Source organism: Penicillium samsonianum, assembly GCF_028829775.1.
Source record: "Penicillium samsonianum strain IBT 33392 chromosome Unknown utg000003l_segment0_segment0, whole genome shotgun sequence".
Classification (NCBI taxonomy): domain Eukaryota; kingdom Fungi; phylum Ascomycota; class Eurotiomycetes; order Eurotiales; family Aspergillaceae; genus Penicillium; species Penicillium samsonianum.
Genome location: NW_026643261.1, coordinates 6494450 through 6513744, shown reverse-complemented (window position 1 = coordinate 6513744; position 19295 = coordinate 6494450). Strand labels below are relative to the sequence as shown.

Genomic DNA, 19295 nt, shown 5'->3' with positions numbered 1-19295 from the left:
AAAGAAAAAGCAAATACAAAGTCGTAAAGTAAGTTCGTTCATCATTTCGAGCCAAGGGTTGAGCAATCCCCGGATTTGCCGGATCGGAATCCCATAACATGTCGCGCACGCGATTGAGCCCGATCCAGCGCATTACATTTCCTAGCGTTGCGCACTCGATCCATCAGACTGCGGAGGTCAAGCTTCGTCGCTGACTTCCCAAGTCGGCTCCAGGCATCATGGACAAGGCTCTTGGCTTCCTTGTCCACGCGACTAGACCGCATTTGCAACACAGAAGAAACATTTCGGAATCGCTGGATAGTATTGCGAGTGAGGACTTCTGAAATTTGCTTGGAACGTGATAAAACAGAATCGCGTGCATTCAGACTCTCACGGCGTAGGTTCTCGGCATTGCGGCGCAAGAGATGGGTTCTTTTCACCACATCTCCCACGATCACCTGTAAGTCGGTGGAGAGGCGGCCGTATACCTCAGTCAGGCCGGTCTGAGCCGTATGGATCTCCTTGGCGAGTTGTGAAGAAATTCCCTGTGCTGCACGCCTCCAGTTTGCGATCTTCAGCCACGGAGTTCCGAAGTCAACAGCCATGGTCTGGCTGATTGGCTGTTTTGACTTGGTTGTGATCGTCAAGTTGACTAACCCGTACGCATCCTCGCGGTTCAACTTCAGTGTGTAGACTCCATCGAACAGCTGTGACAGCTCGTATGTAAGAGCCTTGTTCTCTCTGTGAACACTCACATTGAATTGTGGCTGTTTCTTGGATGATGTAAACTTATGTGGGGGTTTGATGACAACATGGCAGTCTCCAACAACCTGAATCTCAAATTCATCCGTCGTTCCCGATGATCTCGCAGTAGAAATAGATGACACTGTGACATCTTCAGGGATTGAATTTTCAGAAGAGGGCACATGCAATACTCGCATAGAAGCTGACGGTCGTGTTGAGATTGAGGTTTGTACCACACGATCCAGGGCCAGGACAGATGTGGGAGAGACATTAGAAGCCACTGATAAGGATGCATTGGATAGAGCTGATCCGGCAAAGCATTGCGCTAGAAAGACGACCAGAACCCTAACAGCCGCATACCCAATAGAGATGGTAATGGCCGAAATGAGAGTCAAGGCAATCAGACGTAGCGTGGGGGCCAGATCTCGGGCCCGCGTGGCATAGGAAGGCGGGAGCCAATTACCAGGATACTTCTCGAGATCTGCAAATATGTGTCTCTGGGGAGGCTTGGGAGCATCGGCAGTGACTTTATGTGCCTTCCTTGGATACAGGCCGACAAGAGAAGCCAGATTTCGATTCAACTGACCAGGCGTGATGCTCTCAAAAGTCTTTAAATCGATAGGATACCGTCGAAGGACTGCGGTCTCCCCGGAAACTGGATGGCGGGACTCCAAACATGTGTGCAGACTGTTGTGGTTAAGAGGGATCACTTCTCCGGCCATCTTCCACAGTGGCTCCTCCGAAATCACCATTGTCGGGACTTCATGGCGTTCTAGGAACGTGTGGGCAAGACGCTGGGTCTTGGTGGCCGCTGCGTCATCGAGGCCGGAGACAAAGAGAATTGCCACATCTGGTAGAGTCCAATCTGTTGCAGATGTTACATGATAGTCAGACCCGCTCCAGGCCGAAGTGCAGACAGGACGGTTCTTGAACTTTAGGTTGAGTGTATTGGGCCGGTCCGCGTGGGGATCCGCTGTGGCTTCCAGACATTCGTCAACCACCAGCTGCACATGAATCGGGAGAAGTTCCGCGAAGTTGGGAACAGCTCCGGCGCCAAATGAGGTTGGCACGACATGATATCGGGAAGATTCGGCCGAGCTGGGCTCTGAACCAGCACATGAGCTTGATACCAGAACATCGCCGATCTTGTCGAGAATAATGTTTCGGAATCCCGGTTGTCCGACATAGAGCACGCGGAAGGGTTTGTCCAGGTCGAGGCTCTGTTTCGTCATGGTCTGTTGAACTGTGGCCATGAGGATGGAGTCGGTTGAATTGTAGGGCAGCCGACTCTTCAATTCTGAGGCTGCAGCACCTTCAAAGATGCGGATAGTATGCTTGAGCTCCACTCGCTCGATCTCGGGCCACTTCTCGGGCTCCACAAATTCGATCGAATCACTGGTGTGGGGAAAGGAGGGCTTTGTGGTTGTAGTGCTGTCATCGATGGTGGTTCGTCTGGCAGCAAAGAGGGCAGGCAGCTCCTGGGAGACCGATTCAGTGCACTGCACTTCATCCCTGTCTATCCCATCATCCTCTTGGTTGTCTTCATCCGGTGCCTCGGCCTCGCTACCGCTGTAGCGTTCATCGAGGCTCGCAACGTCGTCAGGGCTGGCCTGGTCGATCAACGAGCCTGTATCGGTTCGTTCGGAGTGGCTGCCATCCTCTGAGCGTATATCAGACACACTCAGAGTCGCCCAGCTATCACTCAGGGTTTTGGGTGAATGATCAGAAAGTTGATCTGACGTCATATTGGTAGGCCGTGAACGGGATAACCACTCCTCAACAGAAGCTGTCAGGGGTGGAAGAGTCGGATATTGCAGACTCGACGTAGTCTGGGCACGGAGGAAACGCCTGTGAGGCGAGTCTGGATCGTCAGTCATATCGTCGATGTAAACTTCATAGAGCACACGGGTGCGGTGGAAACAGGAGCTTAGAAATAGCCCAAGCGGTAGGAAGAAGGTCAAAAAAAAAGCAGAGTTAGAAACAGAGACAGAGATATAGAGCAGGGAAACAGAAAAGAAAAGGGAGGGTCGGAAGATACTAGATGGGAGTGCTAGGCAGAGACTCAGAAAGCCCAAATAGAGTGATAAGGTGGGTCTGCGGGGAGCCGGATGTCAGGATGGTCAGGTGCGTTTCTGACTTGAGGAAGTAAGGGCATACCTGGGTAAAGGCGTGAAAACGTTGGAAGGCCAAAGAGCAAAGGAACACAGTAATGAAGATGAAGTTAAGGGGACATAAAAGAGAACTGAAACGTGGGAAGTTGATGAAGGGGGAATGTGTTATGTCGCGATAAGAACATTAATGGATGACCCAAAGTGACAGCAATGGCGGGGTAGTACAGGGTACCTGGGATTTGTATGGTGCTTCCAGCGGTGATGGCGGTACTAGGTACCAGAACACTTTGATACCTAACTGCAAGTCCTTTGTCTGCCCCTCTCGATGCACTCCAACTCCGATGCACTCCAAATTAAAGAAAGTACTAACCCCCCGAACCTATCATATTTCATTATTTCCTGTTAAAGAGCTATTCTTATACTTGTTCTATACTTGATAAGGTACAGCTCCACTATGCCCCACCATGATCACCTTAAACCCGAACATTGACATCGTCCATGTATACATTCCAAAGTCTACACGGAAATGAAGAGCGATTGAAAAAAAAAGTACCTAGGATTGACCTCGCTGTAGTCACTCGATCTGAGATATCCAATCCTCTGAAAGCAGTATCATGTCATTCCGAAACTCACCCTGCTCAGCAAGATCCATCGGCATATGACCGAGGAATCCCTGCAGGCAAGGATCCACCTGCTTCTTACGCAAAATGCAAATGGCAGCATTATGACACATCTGCGCAGCGAGATTGCTAGACACCTGACGGCCCGTGTACATCGTCTCAGGATCAACACTGAGTTTCAAGAGGAGGCGAACATTGGCTTCATTGAGCGCCTGGATGGCAATGTGTGAAGTACCAAGGCCCGGGCTAATTACCGTGGACCAGCATGCTTGTGCATCAACATATGGTCATGTTTCTGTAAAAATGGCATTGTGCAGCAGGGAGCTGTCCTCGATGCCAACTGGGTCTGGGTAGACACCATTCAACCAGGCATTCGAGGATTGCAATCATCTCCGGCTGGAGCTGCTTCGAGTCATGGAGTTGGTGAAGATGGCTCTCGCAGAAAGCTCGGCTCCATGGGCGAGAAATTCATTTCCGATGGCGATTTGTCCATCCTAATACTCAAGTGTCAATTTTGCTGCAGTGACCTCGAGTTTGCACTCTGTTATACCCAAGATTCTGATGTAGAGTGTATCCACGAATTGACCTGGGAGCTCTTTCTATATCTATTGAGAGACATAAGGCTCGGTCTTTGAAGTAGGCCTCGACTGTGATTATGGTCTCTCTACAACCATCATCACTCTGCCTATCAAAGTAGAGATTCTGTACCTGGTCAAAAGGAGGTACTTGTTCGGGGACCAGTATTTGAGCTTTTCGGCGGCTTCCATTTGTAGAAATGACAGCTCGGATGCGCTCAGACGATACGTTCAATATCCAAGAGATAGCCGTGAGTTTCTCGTCGAGTCACCCTGATACTGGTGGTGTTGCAGCGCTTGTGATGGGATAGACTGGAAGTCCGGAGAGCGAAATGTCACACTGCGAGAACTCGTCGTCTCAATATGTATGGCTGCGACTTGACCTATTTCCATCCCCGGGGACTCAGACGAGAACTCCATTGGGATGAGCCAGGTAGTCAAGGATTGGACGTCTTCGTTTTGGGACAGTTCAAATCCATCATCGAGTTGATGCATCCATTGTCCTACGATGCCAGGACTTGGATGGGTATGATACTCGAGCTTCAAACCAGATATGCAACTTCGAGATCTGGATTGACCTTGTATGCCCGTGGATGCCTGGATTTTCCGGACGTTCTTGAGTGACGCATAGGTCTGATAGTCATCGGAACCTTTACTATGAAATGAGAGAACCTTTCGTCATACCGCAGCTGATCGTCAGGTATTTGATGGCATTCACAATCCAGAATATCTGGTATGCTAGGTTGTTTGCTAAACTGCTGGGACTGAATACCGACGCGCTCAAAGCAAGTTAGGGTTGCCTGGGTCTGCATAGCTGCTGTCTGAATCTGCTTTAGGAATTGAACCTCAAGGCAACTAGTCTAGTGATGATGTTGCTGGGCGAAACTGGTATGAGCTCAACAGCTGCATTGAGCCGATAGCGAAGATGTAGTGTTTAGGTCTTTCCACATTTTCGTGCATTCTTTTTGCCATGGCATCAGGGGATGGGACTAAATGGCAGTTATCATTAGGCTCAAAGTGACCCGATGAAGATGTGCCCTCTTCGGTGTGGTAATTAAGGCCTGTCGTAGTTGCAGTCGTCGAGCGAGCACCATCTCGCTCTTTCCACAGCGAACTATCATACATCTTGCGGAAGTCGGATGCCGTTGTTTCTTAGTCCTCCAGGAAAGGAATTGCACAGGGATCAGCGTAAACACTACCTTTGGCAGCCCGAACGATTTGTGTGTTTGTGCGGCGCCCTCATAGTCGTGGCCAAATTGGAAGATGGATGCGTGGATACAGGGAGTGCAATACAATTGATAAAAAACCGATTCTGAAATAGCCACTACACTCTGGAGGGCATTATCTGGTCCATGAGCAAGCCTGAGGAGAAGCAATTTCCAACACGAGTTGTGAAATCCGAAGCACCAACGGTTGAAAGATGGCCTGAAAAGGGTTTCAGATAATCCGAAAAGCCTCCATTCCTCTAGCGCTTCAACCCCCATGTCGACATAGGATTGATCGCTGTCAAGCGGCGCATAGAAAATGTTCCGGCCACGTACTATCCCCAACCAAGTTGTGATGATATCGCCAGCAGTAGCATTGGTTGAGTATAGACCTCGTACTTCTGCGTATCAAGGTCGAACGCGGGACTGGAAAGACGCCGGGTCATTGTCATTGCAGGGATCGGGCAGCAAAACAACTCCACAGAAAGGGCAGTAAACATTGGGACTCATAATCATCGAGATACAGGTCATGTGTTTCCGTACCATTGATTTGAAGTGAGCAAACTCCTTTTTGAGATGGATTCCTAGTCAGGCAGTGGAGATCGGATGGTTGCCTGATAGTTAGGCTAGTAGCCTTAGATAGTTCTGAGAGACCCAATAACTAATACAACTCTCTCCCTTCTCTCTACCTTTCGATTTGTAAGGTCAACACTTCTGGACTTAATAATAAATGTATTTCAACAAGGGCGACATAACGCTGCTAGGTGGCTTTGGTAGGAGTGTGCGAGATTAATCCATCCTTGTAAGTATTACACAGAAAGATGCCATCATACCCTAAACAAGCTATCTTTAGCAAAATCGCATGGTATGGTTAGCACCCATGAATATGCGCACAAACTGCAAAAAGCATCATCCCAAACTCATCTGTCGACTGCACCCACCGCCCAATCCGCTTCCTCCTCGCCTCCGACCCCGTCTCCGACGATCCCCACAGCTCCGAAATTTGCAGCATCCCATCCCCCCATTTCGACAGGTGCCGATTATACTCCCTCGTCCAAGAGCATCGATCAGAAGCCTCCCACAGCGCTTTACTCTCAGGAACAAGAACATCCCCCAACTCATCCGACAGGAAATTTGGAAGACCTTTGTCGGAGTTGTACACATTCGTGAAGAGGTACATTGTAAACAGCGTGCGTCGTTTGGAAGAGGCGATGATCCAGGATTCCCAAGTTGGCCGCGTTCGTGAAAGCTCGGCTTTGCAGGCGAAACCTGCTTTTGCAGTGCGGAAGGCAAGGTCTTGGAGGGTTACCATACTCATGTCGTCTCCTAGGGAGGCGTTTTCGATTGGGAAGAAGTAAGCTGTTAATAGGTAAATGAGGTATACTTGGAAGGAACATAATGTGTCGAAGTCACTTGTCGTGTCCTAATCCATGGTCAAAGGAGTATTTTCGATGGAAGAAAATAAACTGTACCTCCCGGGATAGTCTCTCCATCTCCTGTCTGACGGTTGATAAGACAATTGCCTCACTTCCAGCAACTCTGTTCATCCACATGCGCACCAGAGAAAAGCAGTTTGCTATTGTTCTCGGCATCGCTTTGTTGTTGAGTTGCAGTGGGTGAATGAATGGAGGGAGGCTTTTCTCATCGAGAAGATGGTTGGGGTGCGAGCGAAGCACGCAGGTGACGAACTGCGCAGTAAACGGGTTAAACAGCTTCGGGACCTGTCCCGTCGTAGTGAGAAGGTAAGGTTGCAGCCAGCTATCACGGATCTTTTCGGCGTCTATCATTGGCACGAGGTCAATGTGATCAAAATTCAGATCGGTGTCCACCGTCTGTGTAGATTCGTGCTGAGAGTAGATGTGCGGTATATCCGATGCATGGCCAGACATAGGACTCGATAACGCTGTTGCGGTCGAGGTAGCGGAAAAGTTTGCAAGTGACGGCTCAAAGCTGAGACTCTCATCTGCTGAGATTCTTTCACTCGAGACCACAGGGCTTAATCGATGTACGTCGTCGGAACCCGCAGGGTACCGACACTGCTTGCCACGAGTCCAGCATCGTGAGCAGGTTGGCTTCTCGAGGCTACATCGGACCTTGGATTCCGTGCAGATCTGGCAGGCCTTTTTGCGCGGTGGACCTTGTTTTCTGATTTTCATGGTTGATTTCGGATTCATGATGTGAACTTGGTCTTGAAGATGGACGGTCGGTACCCCGTACTCGCCGCAACGGAACTCCGAATCTGGCATTCGACCCGCATTATATACACGTTGCCACATAGAAATGCTCCCATTCCACATCTGAAACTCAATTCTTTCAATTTCCAAACAAGACCAATTCCCAAGTTTATACGATCAATATTTATAGTACTACATGTATGTAGAATTCGAAAACAGTTTACCCCTTGGGCACACACAGTGTGTTTCTTGGCCCGTAACAAAAGCCGGTCTAAGCCTAATATGGCCAAGCCGTAGAGAATTCTAGTCTGTGAATGGAGGTTAATTTACCGCCTATCCTAATATAGATTTGCCTTGTTTCGGGTACCGACCGAGATACTAGTATGTATCACTCATGCACGACAAGCATTGCACCCCATTTGAGCGCTTGGAGGGAGAACCTCAGGGAATAGCGATCTCTAACAACTCAAATATCAGCCTACGAGTGGAAACACCCATTGGTGACAAGTTTCCCCCTTTTGATGACTTTTGAGCAGCTTTTCCCTATGCATATCGGAGACTCTTCAAAAAAAGAGGCTTTTGAAAAAAAGCCCAAGCAATTAAGGAAGCAGTAATTCACGCTTCAAATGGTTTCTGTTGTACCAAACATTCAGGAACTAATTGACTCAAGCTTTCAATCTGCTAGCCTATGGCTTCTCGGCCATGCTCTCCGGATCTTGGTCAAGGCCGCCGGCCGCCTCATCAAACAGGTGTGGAAACCATCTCAAGATCCTGTCTCTGCAAACTTCGTACCCGGCTCCCATACGCAGAACTTTCATGTTTTCAACATCAAGATTGACGCCACCGCAGCCGTACGAATGCCACTTTTGCAGGCCGTAATTAACGATCAAATCGACACATGCAAGCACGGTGGGTTCCACATCTTCAATCCGAAATCGTTGCCCTTGTCCAGTAAGATTTGCGGAAGTTCCGAACATCAACATGCCCTGAGGGTCGACATCGCAAAGCCGACCGAGCTCTCGCAGGAAAGGTCCTTCTGGAACGGCGATGCTGACCGTGTCTCCTTTTGTGATCTGAGAGAGTGTGGCCTTATCCAGCGCCGCCAAACGCGGGTGAAGGCTCTTTGAATCGAACTTGGCGATGATTCCGATTATCATGCCCATATCCTCCGTCAACACGCGCGTTAATTCGAATTTTGACTCCGGCAACAAATGGATCTCTCGATGTTGCTGATACGTTCCAATGATACCGATGTTATGGCTGTCTCGACGACCTTTGGCGGCAAAGATTCTTTGAATCCCGGCCTGACAACTGGACAGAAGTGCATAGCCTACATCGGTTGGGGCGATGATAACTCCGCCGGACTTGAGAGTCTGATAAGCTTGTTGGGCGTCATGACGCACATTTGGCACATTTCCTGGTTCTGGAACTGTACGGGGAGGCATGAGGATAGTAACTTTGTCGGAAATACTGGTGGAAAGAGTGCTTGAGCGATTCTAAATCCGTCTGTATTGGGATTGTAAAGGATTCGCAAGGTGATTTAAATAAGCTGGGGGGATTGTGACGTAAGTCTTCAGATCTAAAGGAGCGAACTATGGAGCCGGAGTCCCGGTTCCCTTCCACGGTTGGCTCAAAGTTTATTTTCGGAATTCAGAAATTGGGATCCACCTGAACTGCGATGTTGTTCGGAGTTCCGAAAATCTAATGAAGAATGGACTATAAAAGACCAATTAGACTTGAAAAGTTCACCAGCTATTTAGTTTCCTTCACTCTTTTAACCACCCCTGTATACTTGAAAAGGGTTCTTGCAACCTGCTCCTAATTCATCGTACCTCTTGCCAAGGGTTTGCCACGATGAATGCTCTAATCCGCGAGAGCTTGTTTGGACGCCTCTTGAATGTTTTAACCAGTAACAAGGTCTTGCCATATCCTGATATTGAGGCACCTAAATTCAAGGCGCTGTCGACTTCAGCTACGTCAACCACTTCGGTGACGCCCGAGACCGGCCAACAGTTTATCGTTGAATTCTCAGATGACGATGACCCAGACATGCCCAGGAACTGGTCACGGTTATCGAAAACGCTCGTCATGTTGGATGTGATGTTCCTGAATTTCAGCTTCTATGCCGCCTCGGCAATCTTCACACCAAGTATTCCTGGTATAGAGGATCAATTCGGCGCCACGACTGCTGAAGGAACTCTGGGGCTATCACTCTTTGTCATTGCATATGGCATTGGACCTTTGTTTGTACGACACACCAAACTCAAACACCTACTTTGGCTAATAGTCTGATTTACTTTCCCTAGTTATCTCCATTGTCAAATCTCCCAGCTATCGGCCGCACACCAGTGTATGTGCTGGGATCTCTCGTCTTTTGCCTGTTAAACATCGGAACCGCTCTTGGAAAGAACATTGAGACTATCCTCACACTTCGATTCTTGGGTGGTTTCTTTGGAAGCGCTCCGATAAGCGTTGGAGGAGCAACCCTGATGGAAGTATACGGGCCGGGTGAAGCGCCGTATGCGATTGCTTTATATGCAGTAAGCGGGGTTTGTGGGCCGATTTTAGGACCGGTATGTCCTCCGTTCTACCATTAAGCATGAGTTACAAGGTCAACTAATCCCCGCTCTCAGATATTCGGGACACTAGTGGTGTTAGTACCTTCTCAGCTCTATACCCTAGTTATGGTTGCTAACTCATATAGTGAGCGTTGGCACACTTGGACAGCAAGTTTATGGCTTATTGCTGGAATTACCGCTTTCACGACGTTGTTCATCTTCTTTCTATTACCGGAGACCCTGTCTTCCAACATTCTTCTTCGTCGAGCGCAACGTCTTCGTACACATACTGGAAGTCCCTCATACCGAAGCCAATCTGAGATGGATACACCGAGGACAAGTTTTGGCGCCATGATCTTCAAGCAGATAGTGGACGATCTTAAACTATCCTGCACCGATCCCGTGATAATTTTCGTGAACATACACACCATGCTGATATATGGAATTCTGTATCTATGGTTTGAATTCTTTCCGTTTGGTAAGGCGAAACTGTCCAATTTAGCAACTTTCATCCCTTGGCTTACAACCTTTTTTTAGTTTTTGACGGAATATATCATTTCAGTCCTATACAACAAGCCCGTGTGTTTCCCTGTTGTTCAACCTGGGGGTTCGTTTAGGCTAATATGTTCTTTGGCAGTTGCATTTTTCGGTATCCTCGTCGGCGCAGTCATATCCGTCGTGACATACATGCTCTGGCTTCGATTATCCTACCAGCCCCGCGCATCTAAGCCAGAATCCAGTATCGAGCCTGAAGCAAGACTAGTTCCAGGACAAATCGGTGCCGTTTGCATTCCGATCTGTTTGTTCATATTTGCGTGGACATCAAGACCAAGGTATGCTTGATCAAACAGTACTAATAGAAATTCGTACTTACTAGTACAATTTTAGTGTACACTGGGTGGTTCCCATAATTGGTACCGCTTTTTTTGCGCCAGGTTTTTACCTCACTTTCCAGTCCGTTCTCAATTATCTTGGAGAATCTTATCCGAGACACGTTGCGAGTGTGTTTGCCGGCAACACCTTTTTTAGGAGCTCATTTGGAGGTGCATTACCTTTGGCTGCCCCTCGGATGCTGCAGTCTCTTGGGATTGGCTGGTCATCTAGCGCATTGGGATTCATTTCCATCGCTATGCTTCCTCTTCCCTTCATTCTGGAAAGGGTAGGTTGAAACTTATCCTGCAGTTTCCTTTATCATCAGCTAATCCATTTGGTAGTATGGAAAGACACTACGCTCGTGGAGCAAATTCGCAAACTAGGGCACAGGGCTCAAGCGCTTAGTCTCGGTGTCATATTGCGCAGGATTCTAGCAGTTCTCAGATGGTGGTGCTAAGAAGGATGCATGTCATGAAGGAAGTGGAGGTATGGTTGTATAGGAGTTTCGTGTAAGATACAGTGTTAGACGTAAAGCAGTTGTTCTAGTATTAATAAATTTCTGCATACTATGTACTATTATTCTTAGGAAAGATTTATTTATGTCGTATCGTAAAATGAATTGGCGGGGTTTCGGGTTAGGGCAGAGAAACAAAGTGTGAGAGTCTACCAGTTAGGGGTAAACTGTATGTATGTACTAATATTTTGCCCATAATCTTTCCTGTACTCGCAATAGATCATAAGTTATGTTGAATTAAAGAGACAAGGGTAATCATATTGTTACGGGAACTGCTACCCTCAAAATCTACACAGAGCCTCTTGAAGTGACCATATTCCCTGTGCTGGTCACTTTCCAGCATGTATTCAGTTTCCGCACATAACAAGCAAGGCAAACAGCTGTCCAGAACGCCTGCCTATCGTTAGCATTCTCGCTACTGCGAGCACAGATTGGAAACTGGGAGTTTCACAGATTTCTAGTGGAGGACAGCGACCTAGATCGGATGAAAATAGATCTAGAATTTACAATATGGAATACCGCCCATCCCACCAATAAGAAGCCAGAACGGAATTCCACTGGAATAGCCATGGATATCGTACCTGAACAATGCAGGCATCCCGGCAGGGTTACCGCTATCCCAGAGTAAATTAATCTCAAGAGTAGGCTGCCAGACTTATGCAAGAAAAGCCATGGTCTCAATTTATGGCCTAGAGGGGCTATATTCCGTTCTGACATTCCGCCCAAAATATGTCCCATGTCGATTCAGAGATGACATTACACATTGAACTTGTACATAGATCGAAGTATGATTCGTGGAGACTTTAGGTTTACAAGCAATCTACATATTATTATATGAGTTTTAACGAGAGGCTGGTGGCCAAGTTGCAGAAGACCTAATAGCTTACTCCTATACAGCCTGACTTCCTAATTGGGCCTCCTACCTAATTAATATAATTGCCTTTTTAGGACTAGTGGAATTCCTAAACTGTATAACTAACTACCTACCTACATACGTACACATATGTAGGTATGTAATTGATTAGTCTTAGTTAATCTAAACTGATCATAGAATAAGAAAATGGAATACCCCAAGACACGCTCTCATATTTATTTCTGAACTATTCATTCCTAAGACTACCTCCAACACTGTTGAGCATGCTATCCACCTTGCCCTGATTAATACCACAACGACCAAATATATCACTCCTATACGGAGCTGGATATCTTTGGGGGACCTCCTTCTCGCGCCAGGGGAGCTTGTCGCGCGCCACCACATCTGCCGTGATGCCACACCCGGATTGTTCGCGGCGACAGATTGCACCGAAAGCAGATGGCTTTTCAGCCGATCTTGGAAACGTACCGATCACACTAGACGAGCTCGAAATCGATTTGTACCCCGTATCGCGCTCTCGTACCGAAGGTTAGTATACATATGCCCTTGAACTTATGAACTGAGATCAATCCACCCACTCATCATGACACACAGGCCCATGCTTTGCTCAAGAGAGCGTGATTGTCACGTGGGACGGAGGGGATGACCCCAAAGATCCATACAATTGGCCCCTTTGGAAGAAATGGCAGGCCACGGGCATTGGCTTGCTTGCGAGCTTTGTCTGCTCGATGAATGGGACCATCCTAACGGTGGCTCATACGGCCATTGGGGAAGAGTTTCACATTTCCGATGCGACGTTCCCCAATTCCTACTGGCTAACAACATCTTGGGCTATCGGGGCCGCGCTGTGTCCGCTTCTTCTGTTTCCTGTGATGGAGGACTTTGGCGTTCGACCTGTCCTTCTCACCACCTATTTTTGCTTTATTTGTTTTTTGATTCCTGTAGGGCTGGCACCAAACTTTGCCACCCTAATTGTGGTTCGATTCTTCAGCGGAGGATGTGTTCCGCTGATAAGCGACGCCGTTGCCGGTATTACATCGAATGTCTTTCACGGCGATCGAGCCCGGAGTCTCCCAATTTGTCTGTACGTGACCATCTATCTGGCGGCGACAAGCCTGGGCCCGGTCGTTGGCTCTGCCATCCTGCAATTCCTGTCATGGCGCTGGATTGGTTACATCGAATTGATCTGGACCGCTGCCCTATTTCCGATCCTGATCTTCGGTCTGCCAGAGAGCCGCGGGCCGGCGATCCTGCGCGCTAGGGCCAAACGACTGCGCTGCGAGGGGAAGAACGCGTACACTACCGAGAAGATCGATCAAGTAGCATTGCCTCAGCTTATCCTGCTGAGCGTTCAACGGCCTCTGTACATGCTATGTACTGAAGGGGTCGTGTTCGTTGCGACGGTGTGGGCTGCCTTCAGCTTGGGAACGATCTATCTTTTTACGCAGTCGGTCGAGCAGGTATACAAGGAGCTATATGGGTGGGATCCCATCCAGTGCGGGTATATCCAAGCTGCGATTGTGATCGGGGAACTCCTGGGCGGTGGATTTTGCATCTTAACCAATCCCTGGTACTATGCATCTGCTACCCGCAATACCGAGGCACCGGGCACGCCGATCCCGGAGGCTCGGCTACATGCATCGATCATTGGTGGATTCTTTGGTGTCACGGGCGGCATGTTCGTGTATGGGTGGACATCGTACACTTCCATACACTGGATGGCACCCACCGTCGGCCTGGCGATGGTGGGGTTTGGGACGACAGCGGTCATTGTTGGTAATGCTAACTATCTCATCGACGCGTACAGCAAGTATGCTGCGAGCGCCCTCGGGGCGGTGGGTTTCGTCGAGAACATCTCTATCGCTTTTCTCCCTCTGGCCGCAGCAGCCATGTACACGAATCTTGGATTTCAGTGGGCCAGCTCGCTGCTTGCATTTGTATCTTTGGCCCTGGTGGCGACTCCTTTTGTGGTCCTCCAATGGGGCAAAGAGATCAGATCTTACAGCCCATTCATGCAAGAGGCCACTGTAGAGCGGCGGCGAGACAATGCCGCAGCCGAAGGTGTATAAGAGCGGGACCATACCTAGGTACTCGGGCTGTCGCACCCCATGTCGCCCCTTCGGTTGTTGGGGACTGTAGTTCTAAGTCCTCGCCAATATGCCCAAAAAGCTTGAGGCAGTCGCACAGAAAATCTGGGCGAGAACATGGAACCATAATTGTCCCTTTTCCCCATGTTTTGAGAGACAAATCAACATTTTTACATTGCATTAGATTATTCATACATCCCGGGACAGTTTGTTCCATGCTGAATTACCATCAGGTTGACTTTCCGCGGCGGCGCTGCCTTTGACGCGATTCTATGCCCTGCTGGTCTTGGTCTTGCACCAAGCATGGGATAGCACAGTACTAGAGCTATACTAGCCAGTGGAACTTGCTCAACTACCCGGCCATCGTGTTCCTTGTTGGCAGGGCGTATGCCAACGGTCACCGGAAGAAAAGAGTATCTACCCCCATGACGCGTGCTGATAAAGATAATTGGGATCTCTGTAAGCCAGCAGCCCAGATCCACCTTTATTAAAAGTTGACTGTGAATGTATATTGACTTTTTGTTTGGATCATCCAAAGCAAAGCCGCATTTGCAACGGATAACAAGACACGGTGTGTTTTCGATCCACGACGTGACCCCACCACACGTTCTCAAATCCCTTCGCCTCCTGCTCTGCCCATACTTCCTCAAGCAACGGAATGGTGCTCCCAAACATCTGATACCGCGTCCGGTCATTCCACACCGAGCAGAACTGCACGATCCTCTGCCGTACCGATCGATCGCGTTGTTCGCAGCCCGCAAAGAAGAGCGGCAGCAACGCCTGCCGGGCGACCATGCTCTCGTCGCGACATGCGACCACATGGTCCACAATTACCCGGGCCCAACGGACAACGTGCATTGGAATCGGGCTTCCCGGCTTCCATCGGAACACGCGGTAGATGTAGAGAAGCAGGCCGTGTCTCCATGCCTCCGAGCAGTGCATACAATCTTGGTCTTGTTGGATGTCCTCTTCGCTACCGAAGGCAAGTGCGGCAGGGGAGATGTGATGCCAGGACTCGAGCGCTTGCTCGATTTGGGCAATCACCGTGGTGTCGAAGGTCACGTACCGCATGGACGACGATTGGCGTTTTTCGGCACTCAGACGCACAACTTGCATGACCAGCGTGACCACACTGTGTGGGCACCCGCAGAGGTCAAAGAAATTCCACTTCCGATCATCGGGGTTCGATAGGATGGCTTCGACGTATGCGTACGGGAACACGCAGTCTTCCCGGGATAAGAGACTGGTGATGGCATCCCACCTAAATAGTTTAGCTGGAAGGGCCGGGCTGATTTTGCGTAACATTTTTGGGGGGGGGGGGGGGGGGGGGGGGGTTTAATATACCACAACAGCAATCCTATTTGAGCGTCTGCCCGAGCGGACGTGGTCCATGCTTCGATTCCCCCGCACGCTTCGATGAGGCCATAGGCTCCCTTGAGATGTGTGCTCCAGTATCCAAGGGTGGATTGAGTTTCCTAACTTTCGTTATCAACTTGGATTAGGTCCGAACAACAAACATAAAGGTGCAAACTAACGTCGAAGGAAAATAAGATCATAATCGTATCAAGCATGGAGGAGCCATCTTCCACATTACCGGATGCGTTGAGGCTCTTGCGGAGGAGTTTTAATGCTGTATAGCGATGGTCATCGGTTGATGGACTCTTAACATGATGACCCGCCAAAGCCATCACCGCATGGACCAGAAACATAGGTTCCGGAACGATGGTTCTGCGGTATCGAAACGGATTCATCTGTAGGTCGGACGTTAATGGGATCGTGCAGAATTCCATATTGTCTATGACTTGTTAGTGGGCATTGACAGGAGCGACTGGGAGCAGAATAAGCGAACATCTCTCAAGAATAGGCCCAAACCGCTGCCAGATATTATTGTACAGTACGCTCGGTGGCATAGATGTAGTAGTGTTGGGGAGGTCTGAAGCTGCCACGGGACTTGGCTCTATAGTAGCGATTTGACTCGACCATTCATAGAAGGCGTCTCCCTCAGCTAATTGTAGCTGTCCGTCGTCTGTCGATGTAGATGAACACGGGGATTGGCCTTGGTCTTCGCTGTTACAGCGATGCAGTTGTAATTCAACTGTCCTAGAATCGGTCTCGGGGCCGGGAGAATCAGCAGCACTAGTTGGCCATGCATCACCCGAGACCTCAAATGGCGTCTCTACGGAGGGGCTGGCTTCCTCGGAAACGTTGACTTGAGAACGAGTTTCATGTTAGCCCATAACCGTAGATTACTATTAGTCTTTAGAAGCCAGACAAAGGACAGGTCAATACCATCAGGTTCTGAGTTATTTTGCCTCGTAATTAGTAATAGGTTCAACAGGCGCTCCGGAGGGTGGATAAATAATGGCTGGTTGAAAGTGTATGGTCTTACGATCTCTCATAGGATGCTCTGCAACGAACACAAATTGCTGAGGTCCATCTGCGTTTCCCAACCGACCCCTATTGGTCCTACGGGCTGCTGACCTTCTTACGGGCCTATTGGAGAGAGAATATCCTGGCTTCCAGGATAGCTGCATTTTAAGCGTTCCGTAGATACCGAGTAGGGTATGGCCCGATTGGTCGCAATGTTCGCATCGAGCATTGACGGATACCTTGTGAAAAGGGGCATCCTATGAGGGGCGGTTGCGAGCAGGGATCAGTTAAAATGCCTTGAGCGGTCAGTACCTAGGTAGGCACCGGGTATAAGCTTAGTAAGAGTATATAGCATTTCAGCAGTATAGAAAAAGGCCAAGTTAATGGCATATAAACAAAAGAAAGAAAATGAATGACAGGGATATCTCAATGGTTGGTCTCTTCCTCGCCCTCCTTGCACTTAGAGATGTTCTTGTGGACATAAGTCTCCCCTGAAATGTAATTGAAATGAGGAAAAAATGTTAAATTTCAATAATTTCGTAATGAGTTGGCCAATTTTGTTATCACACCATCCATCCCCAATGTTCCATAGTTATCCACGTAATTAAATCCAAGGTTCCAACCAAGTTCTGGCTCCTGTTTCTTAAGGTCCCCTAACCACAACCACCTCATTCTTAGAGATCCACGGATTGTGTAACTACGTTCAAACACATTAGCTCGCACCTAATATTATACAACTGTCCTCCGTACTCACCTTTGCTTTTGTGTCAGTTCACCACCCCGCGCCATTACTTATTAGGACAATCCACAGGGCGGCCTCCCTTGTAAACCGTTTACGATACATCGTATACGGGTTTCAGGAGGTGTGGGAGGAAAAAGAACGCGACAACAGTTGACAATGTTGACAATGTTACTCAGTGGAGCTGCCGTAACAGTAACAAGGACTAGTGAAATCACCAGACCAAAAAGGATCGTAGTATTAAAGATATACATATCTCAAATATAATATTTGCAATATTTGCACTTATCAAGGTAAATCGATTTATGTATTGATAAGCCAAAAAAGTAGGTTAATAGCTTAGGGAGGGCATAACTTATAGTTTTTAGAATATTATAACGCTCGTATACATTTGACAACAATATATCGAGTGGCAAAGCCCTTAGTCTAGAACCCTTATCGATAATGTCATTGTGAACATTACCTATGCTCTAGAAGGCTCTAGGTAGTAGGCATTACCGAATATAAAATAAATAACGTGCTTCCCAAGAGACCCGGCCACCCAAAGTACCTTTGTAAATGCGATTTGGACCACCTCCTCTTCCTCTCCTACAATAATCGTCATAGTTATCCGCACAATTAAAATTCAAGGTTCTAACCTCGTTTTGTTCTCGTTTCTTAAGGTCCCCTGACCACCTTATTCTTAGAGATCCACGGTAGACTGCGCCAAAGCCCACAAATGCGTACAGAGTCTCGGCCCATAGCCTAACCACTAAGCCCATGGGCCCCCATCTCGACCTATTTCCTACATAATTTTCCTACTTAAGGTGACTTGTGTATAATCTTGCTGATTGACCGGAATAAATACTGTTATTTACCGCTGTTTCTTTTCTGCATTTCCGTCGCCAATTCGAAAGCCGGTTTCGTCAAAATTGTGAAGGTTCTTTGCAGTAATTCCGTGGGTTTTAATAGTAATGTCTAGGCAATCGATCTAAGAAACCATAAAACCAGGTTCAATTGCTTCCTACCTTGCCTTCTCTATAGGCTTTTGCTTAATTGGAGCAAAGCGTGGTGGTAGACGAGAAATAAACTTGTAGGCCCAGTTTCTACCTAGGGTTCTCGACGGGTCATATCGTCGGATGATTTGTAGTGCAGGACTATGAATTCGCGCCATAGAACGCGGAGAAAAGGCCTGGTCTTAGGTGTCAATCCACAGAATCAGGGCATTATTCGCGACGATGCGCCATTTTAGAGGTTTACGACCCAGAACCTGCTCCCGTAAGGTATGGTATGGAATGTCGAATTTTTGGGTGAAATTCGCGATTTAGGCTTCTTGGCTTCATAGAAGGCTTGTAGGGCATTCTTAATACGTTCTTCTAATTCTTGAGGCATAACTCAAATAATTGGGGGGTGGAGAGAATTAAAGAAGGTTGGTCGGTTTGGAAAAGTTTGCATTATGGGTGGAACCCGGACACAGCCTCAGGGGTAGAAGTCACCTTCAACACCTAATATCAGACATTCCCTGTGATATGAACGAAACCAGACAACGCGCACCCTTGCCAACTGAACAAAATGGGGAGTCGACATGAGTACTGAATGACTTCAATAAATATGTCAGAACGTTGGATCAAGAACCTTGGTTCATAACGTCAGCATGGGAATAAGGTTTCGGATGATCGACCATACATCACATAGCGAACGCTAGACTTCGTAGTAGACTGCTTTATGATAATTAGCCTCTTGGATGTAACATGGCTGTGAGCTTGCCGGAGCGTGTGAAGTGATTATAGCTAGGTTGCCAAGCAGGCATGGAAGCTGTGGGGTAAGGCTTTAAGGCCAGCCTAGATTTCTATGCAACAGATGATCAAGAATAAGTTCTACCAATTATGAAAA

General features: G+C 48.2%; 8 protein-coding genes across 8 annotated transcripts; 2 read left to right on the top strand and 6 right to left on the bottom strand.

Annotated features, from left to right (window-relative positions):
* Nucleotides 1–41: 41 nt before the first annotated feature.
* On the bottom strand, nucleotides 42–2600 carry N7471_006143 (uncharacterized protein; the record flags this gene model as incomplete). Its single annotated transcript, XM_057278862.1, has 1 exon — nucleotides 42–2600. The coding sequence occupies one exon, from the start codon at nucleotides 2598–2600 to the stop codon at nucleotides 42–44; it is 2559 nt and encodes an 852-aa protein (XP_057138472.1).
* Nucleotides 2601–4260: 1660 nt separating this feature from the next.
* Nucleotides 4261–4841, bottom strand: N7471_006142 (uncharacterized protein; the record flags this gene model as incomplete). The annotated part of the gene is made up of 2 exons (XM_057278861.1): nucleotides 4261–4684; nucleotides 4714–4841. 2 exons carry the CDS (start codon nucleotides 4839–4841, stop codon nucleotides 4261–4263), a joined length of 552 nt encoding a protein of 183 aa, XP_057138471.1.
* A 43-nt stretch (nucleotides 4842–4884) lies between these two features.
* On the bottom strand, nucleotides 4885–5154 carry N7471_006141 (uncharacterized protein; the record flags this gene model as incomplete). The annotated part of the gene is made up of 1 exon (XM_057278860.1): nucleotides 4885–5154. One exon carries the CDS (start codon nucleotides 5152–5154, stop codon nucleotides 4885–4887), a length of 270 nt encoding a protein of 89 aa, XP_057138470.1.
* A 951-nt stretch (nucleotides 5155–6105) lies between these two features.
* N7471_006140 (Zn(II)2Cys6 transcription factor domain-containing protein) lies at nucleotides 6106–7408 on the bottom strand (the record flags this gene model as incomplete). The annotated part of the gene is made up of 2 exons (XM_057278859.1): nucleotides 6106–6657; nucleotides 6707–7408. The coding sequence occupies 2 exons, from the start codon at nucleotides 7406–7408 to the stop codon at nucleotides 6106–6108; spliced, it is 1254 nt and encodes a 417-aa protein (XP_057138469.1).
* Nucleotides 7409–8094: 686 nt separating this feature from the next.
* N7471_006139 (L-threonylcarbamoyladenylate synthase) lies at nucleotides 8095–8853 on the bottom strand (the record flags this gene model as incomplete). The annotated part of the gene is made up of 1 exon (XM_057278858.1): nucleotides 8095–8853. One exon carries the CDS (start codon nucleotides 8851–8853, stop codon nucleotides 8095–8097), a length of 759 nt encoding a protein of 252 aa, XP_057138468.1.
* Nucleotides 8854–9262: 409 nt separating this feature from the next.
* N7471_006138 (uncharacterized protein) lies at nucleotides 9263–10877 on the top strand (the record flags this gene model as incomplete). The annotated part of the gene is made up of 6 exons (XM_057278857.1): nucleotides 9263–9655; nucleotides 9715–9981; nucleotides 10042–10061; nucleotides 10113–10444; nucleotides 10604–10765; nucleotides 10855–10877. The coding sequence occupies 6 exons, from the start codon at nucleotides 9263–9265 to the stop codon at nucleotides 10875–10877; spliced, it is 1197 nt and encodes a 398-aa protein (XP_057138467.1).
* A 1742-nt stretch (nucleotides 10878–12619) lies between these two features.
* N7471_006137 (uncharacterized protein) lies at nucleotides 12620–14296 on the top strand (the record flags this gene model as incomplete). Its single annotated transcript, XM_057278856.1, has 2 exons — nucleotides 12620–12755; nucleotides 12822–14296. 2 exons carry the CDS (start codon nucleotides 12620–12622, stop codon nucleotides 14294–14296), a joined length of 1611 nt encoding a protein of 536 aa, XP_057138466.1.
* Nucleotides 14297–14842: 546 nt separating this feature from the next.
* Nucleotides 14843–16751, bottom strand: N7471_006136 (fungal specific transcription factor domain-containing protein; the record flags this gene model as incomplete). The annotated part of the gene is made up of 5 exons (XM_057278855.1): nucleotides 14843–15575; nucleotides 15659–15789; nucleotides 15850–16109; nucleotides 16164–16523; nucleotides 16733–16751. 5 exons carry the CDS (start codon nucleotides 16749–16751, stop codon nucleotides 14843–14845), a joined length of 1503 nt encoding a protein of 500 aa, XP_057138465.1.
* Nucleotides 16752–19295: the final 2544 nt, after the last annotated feature.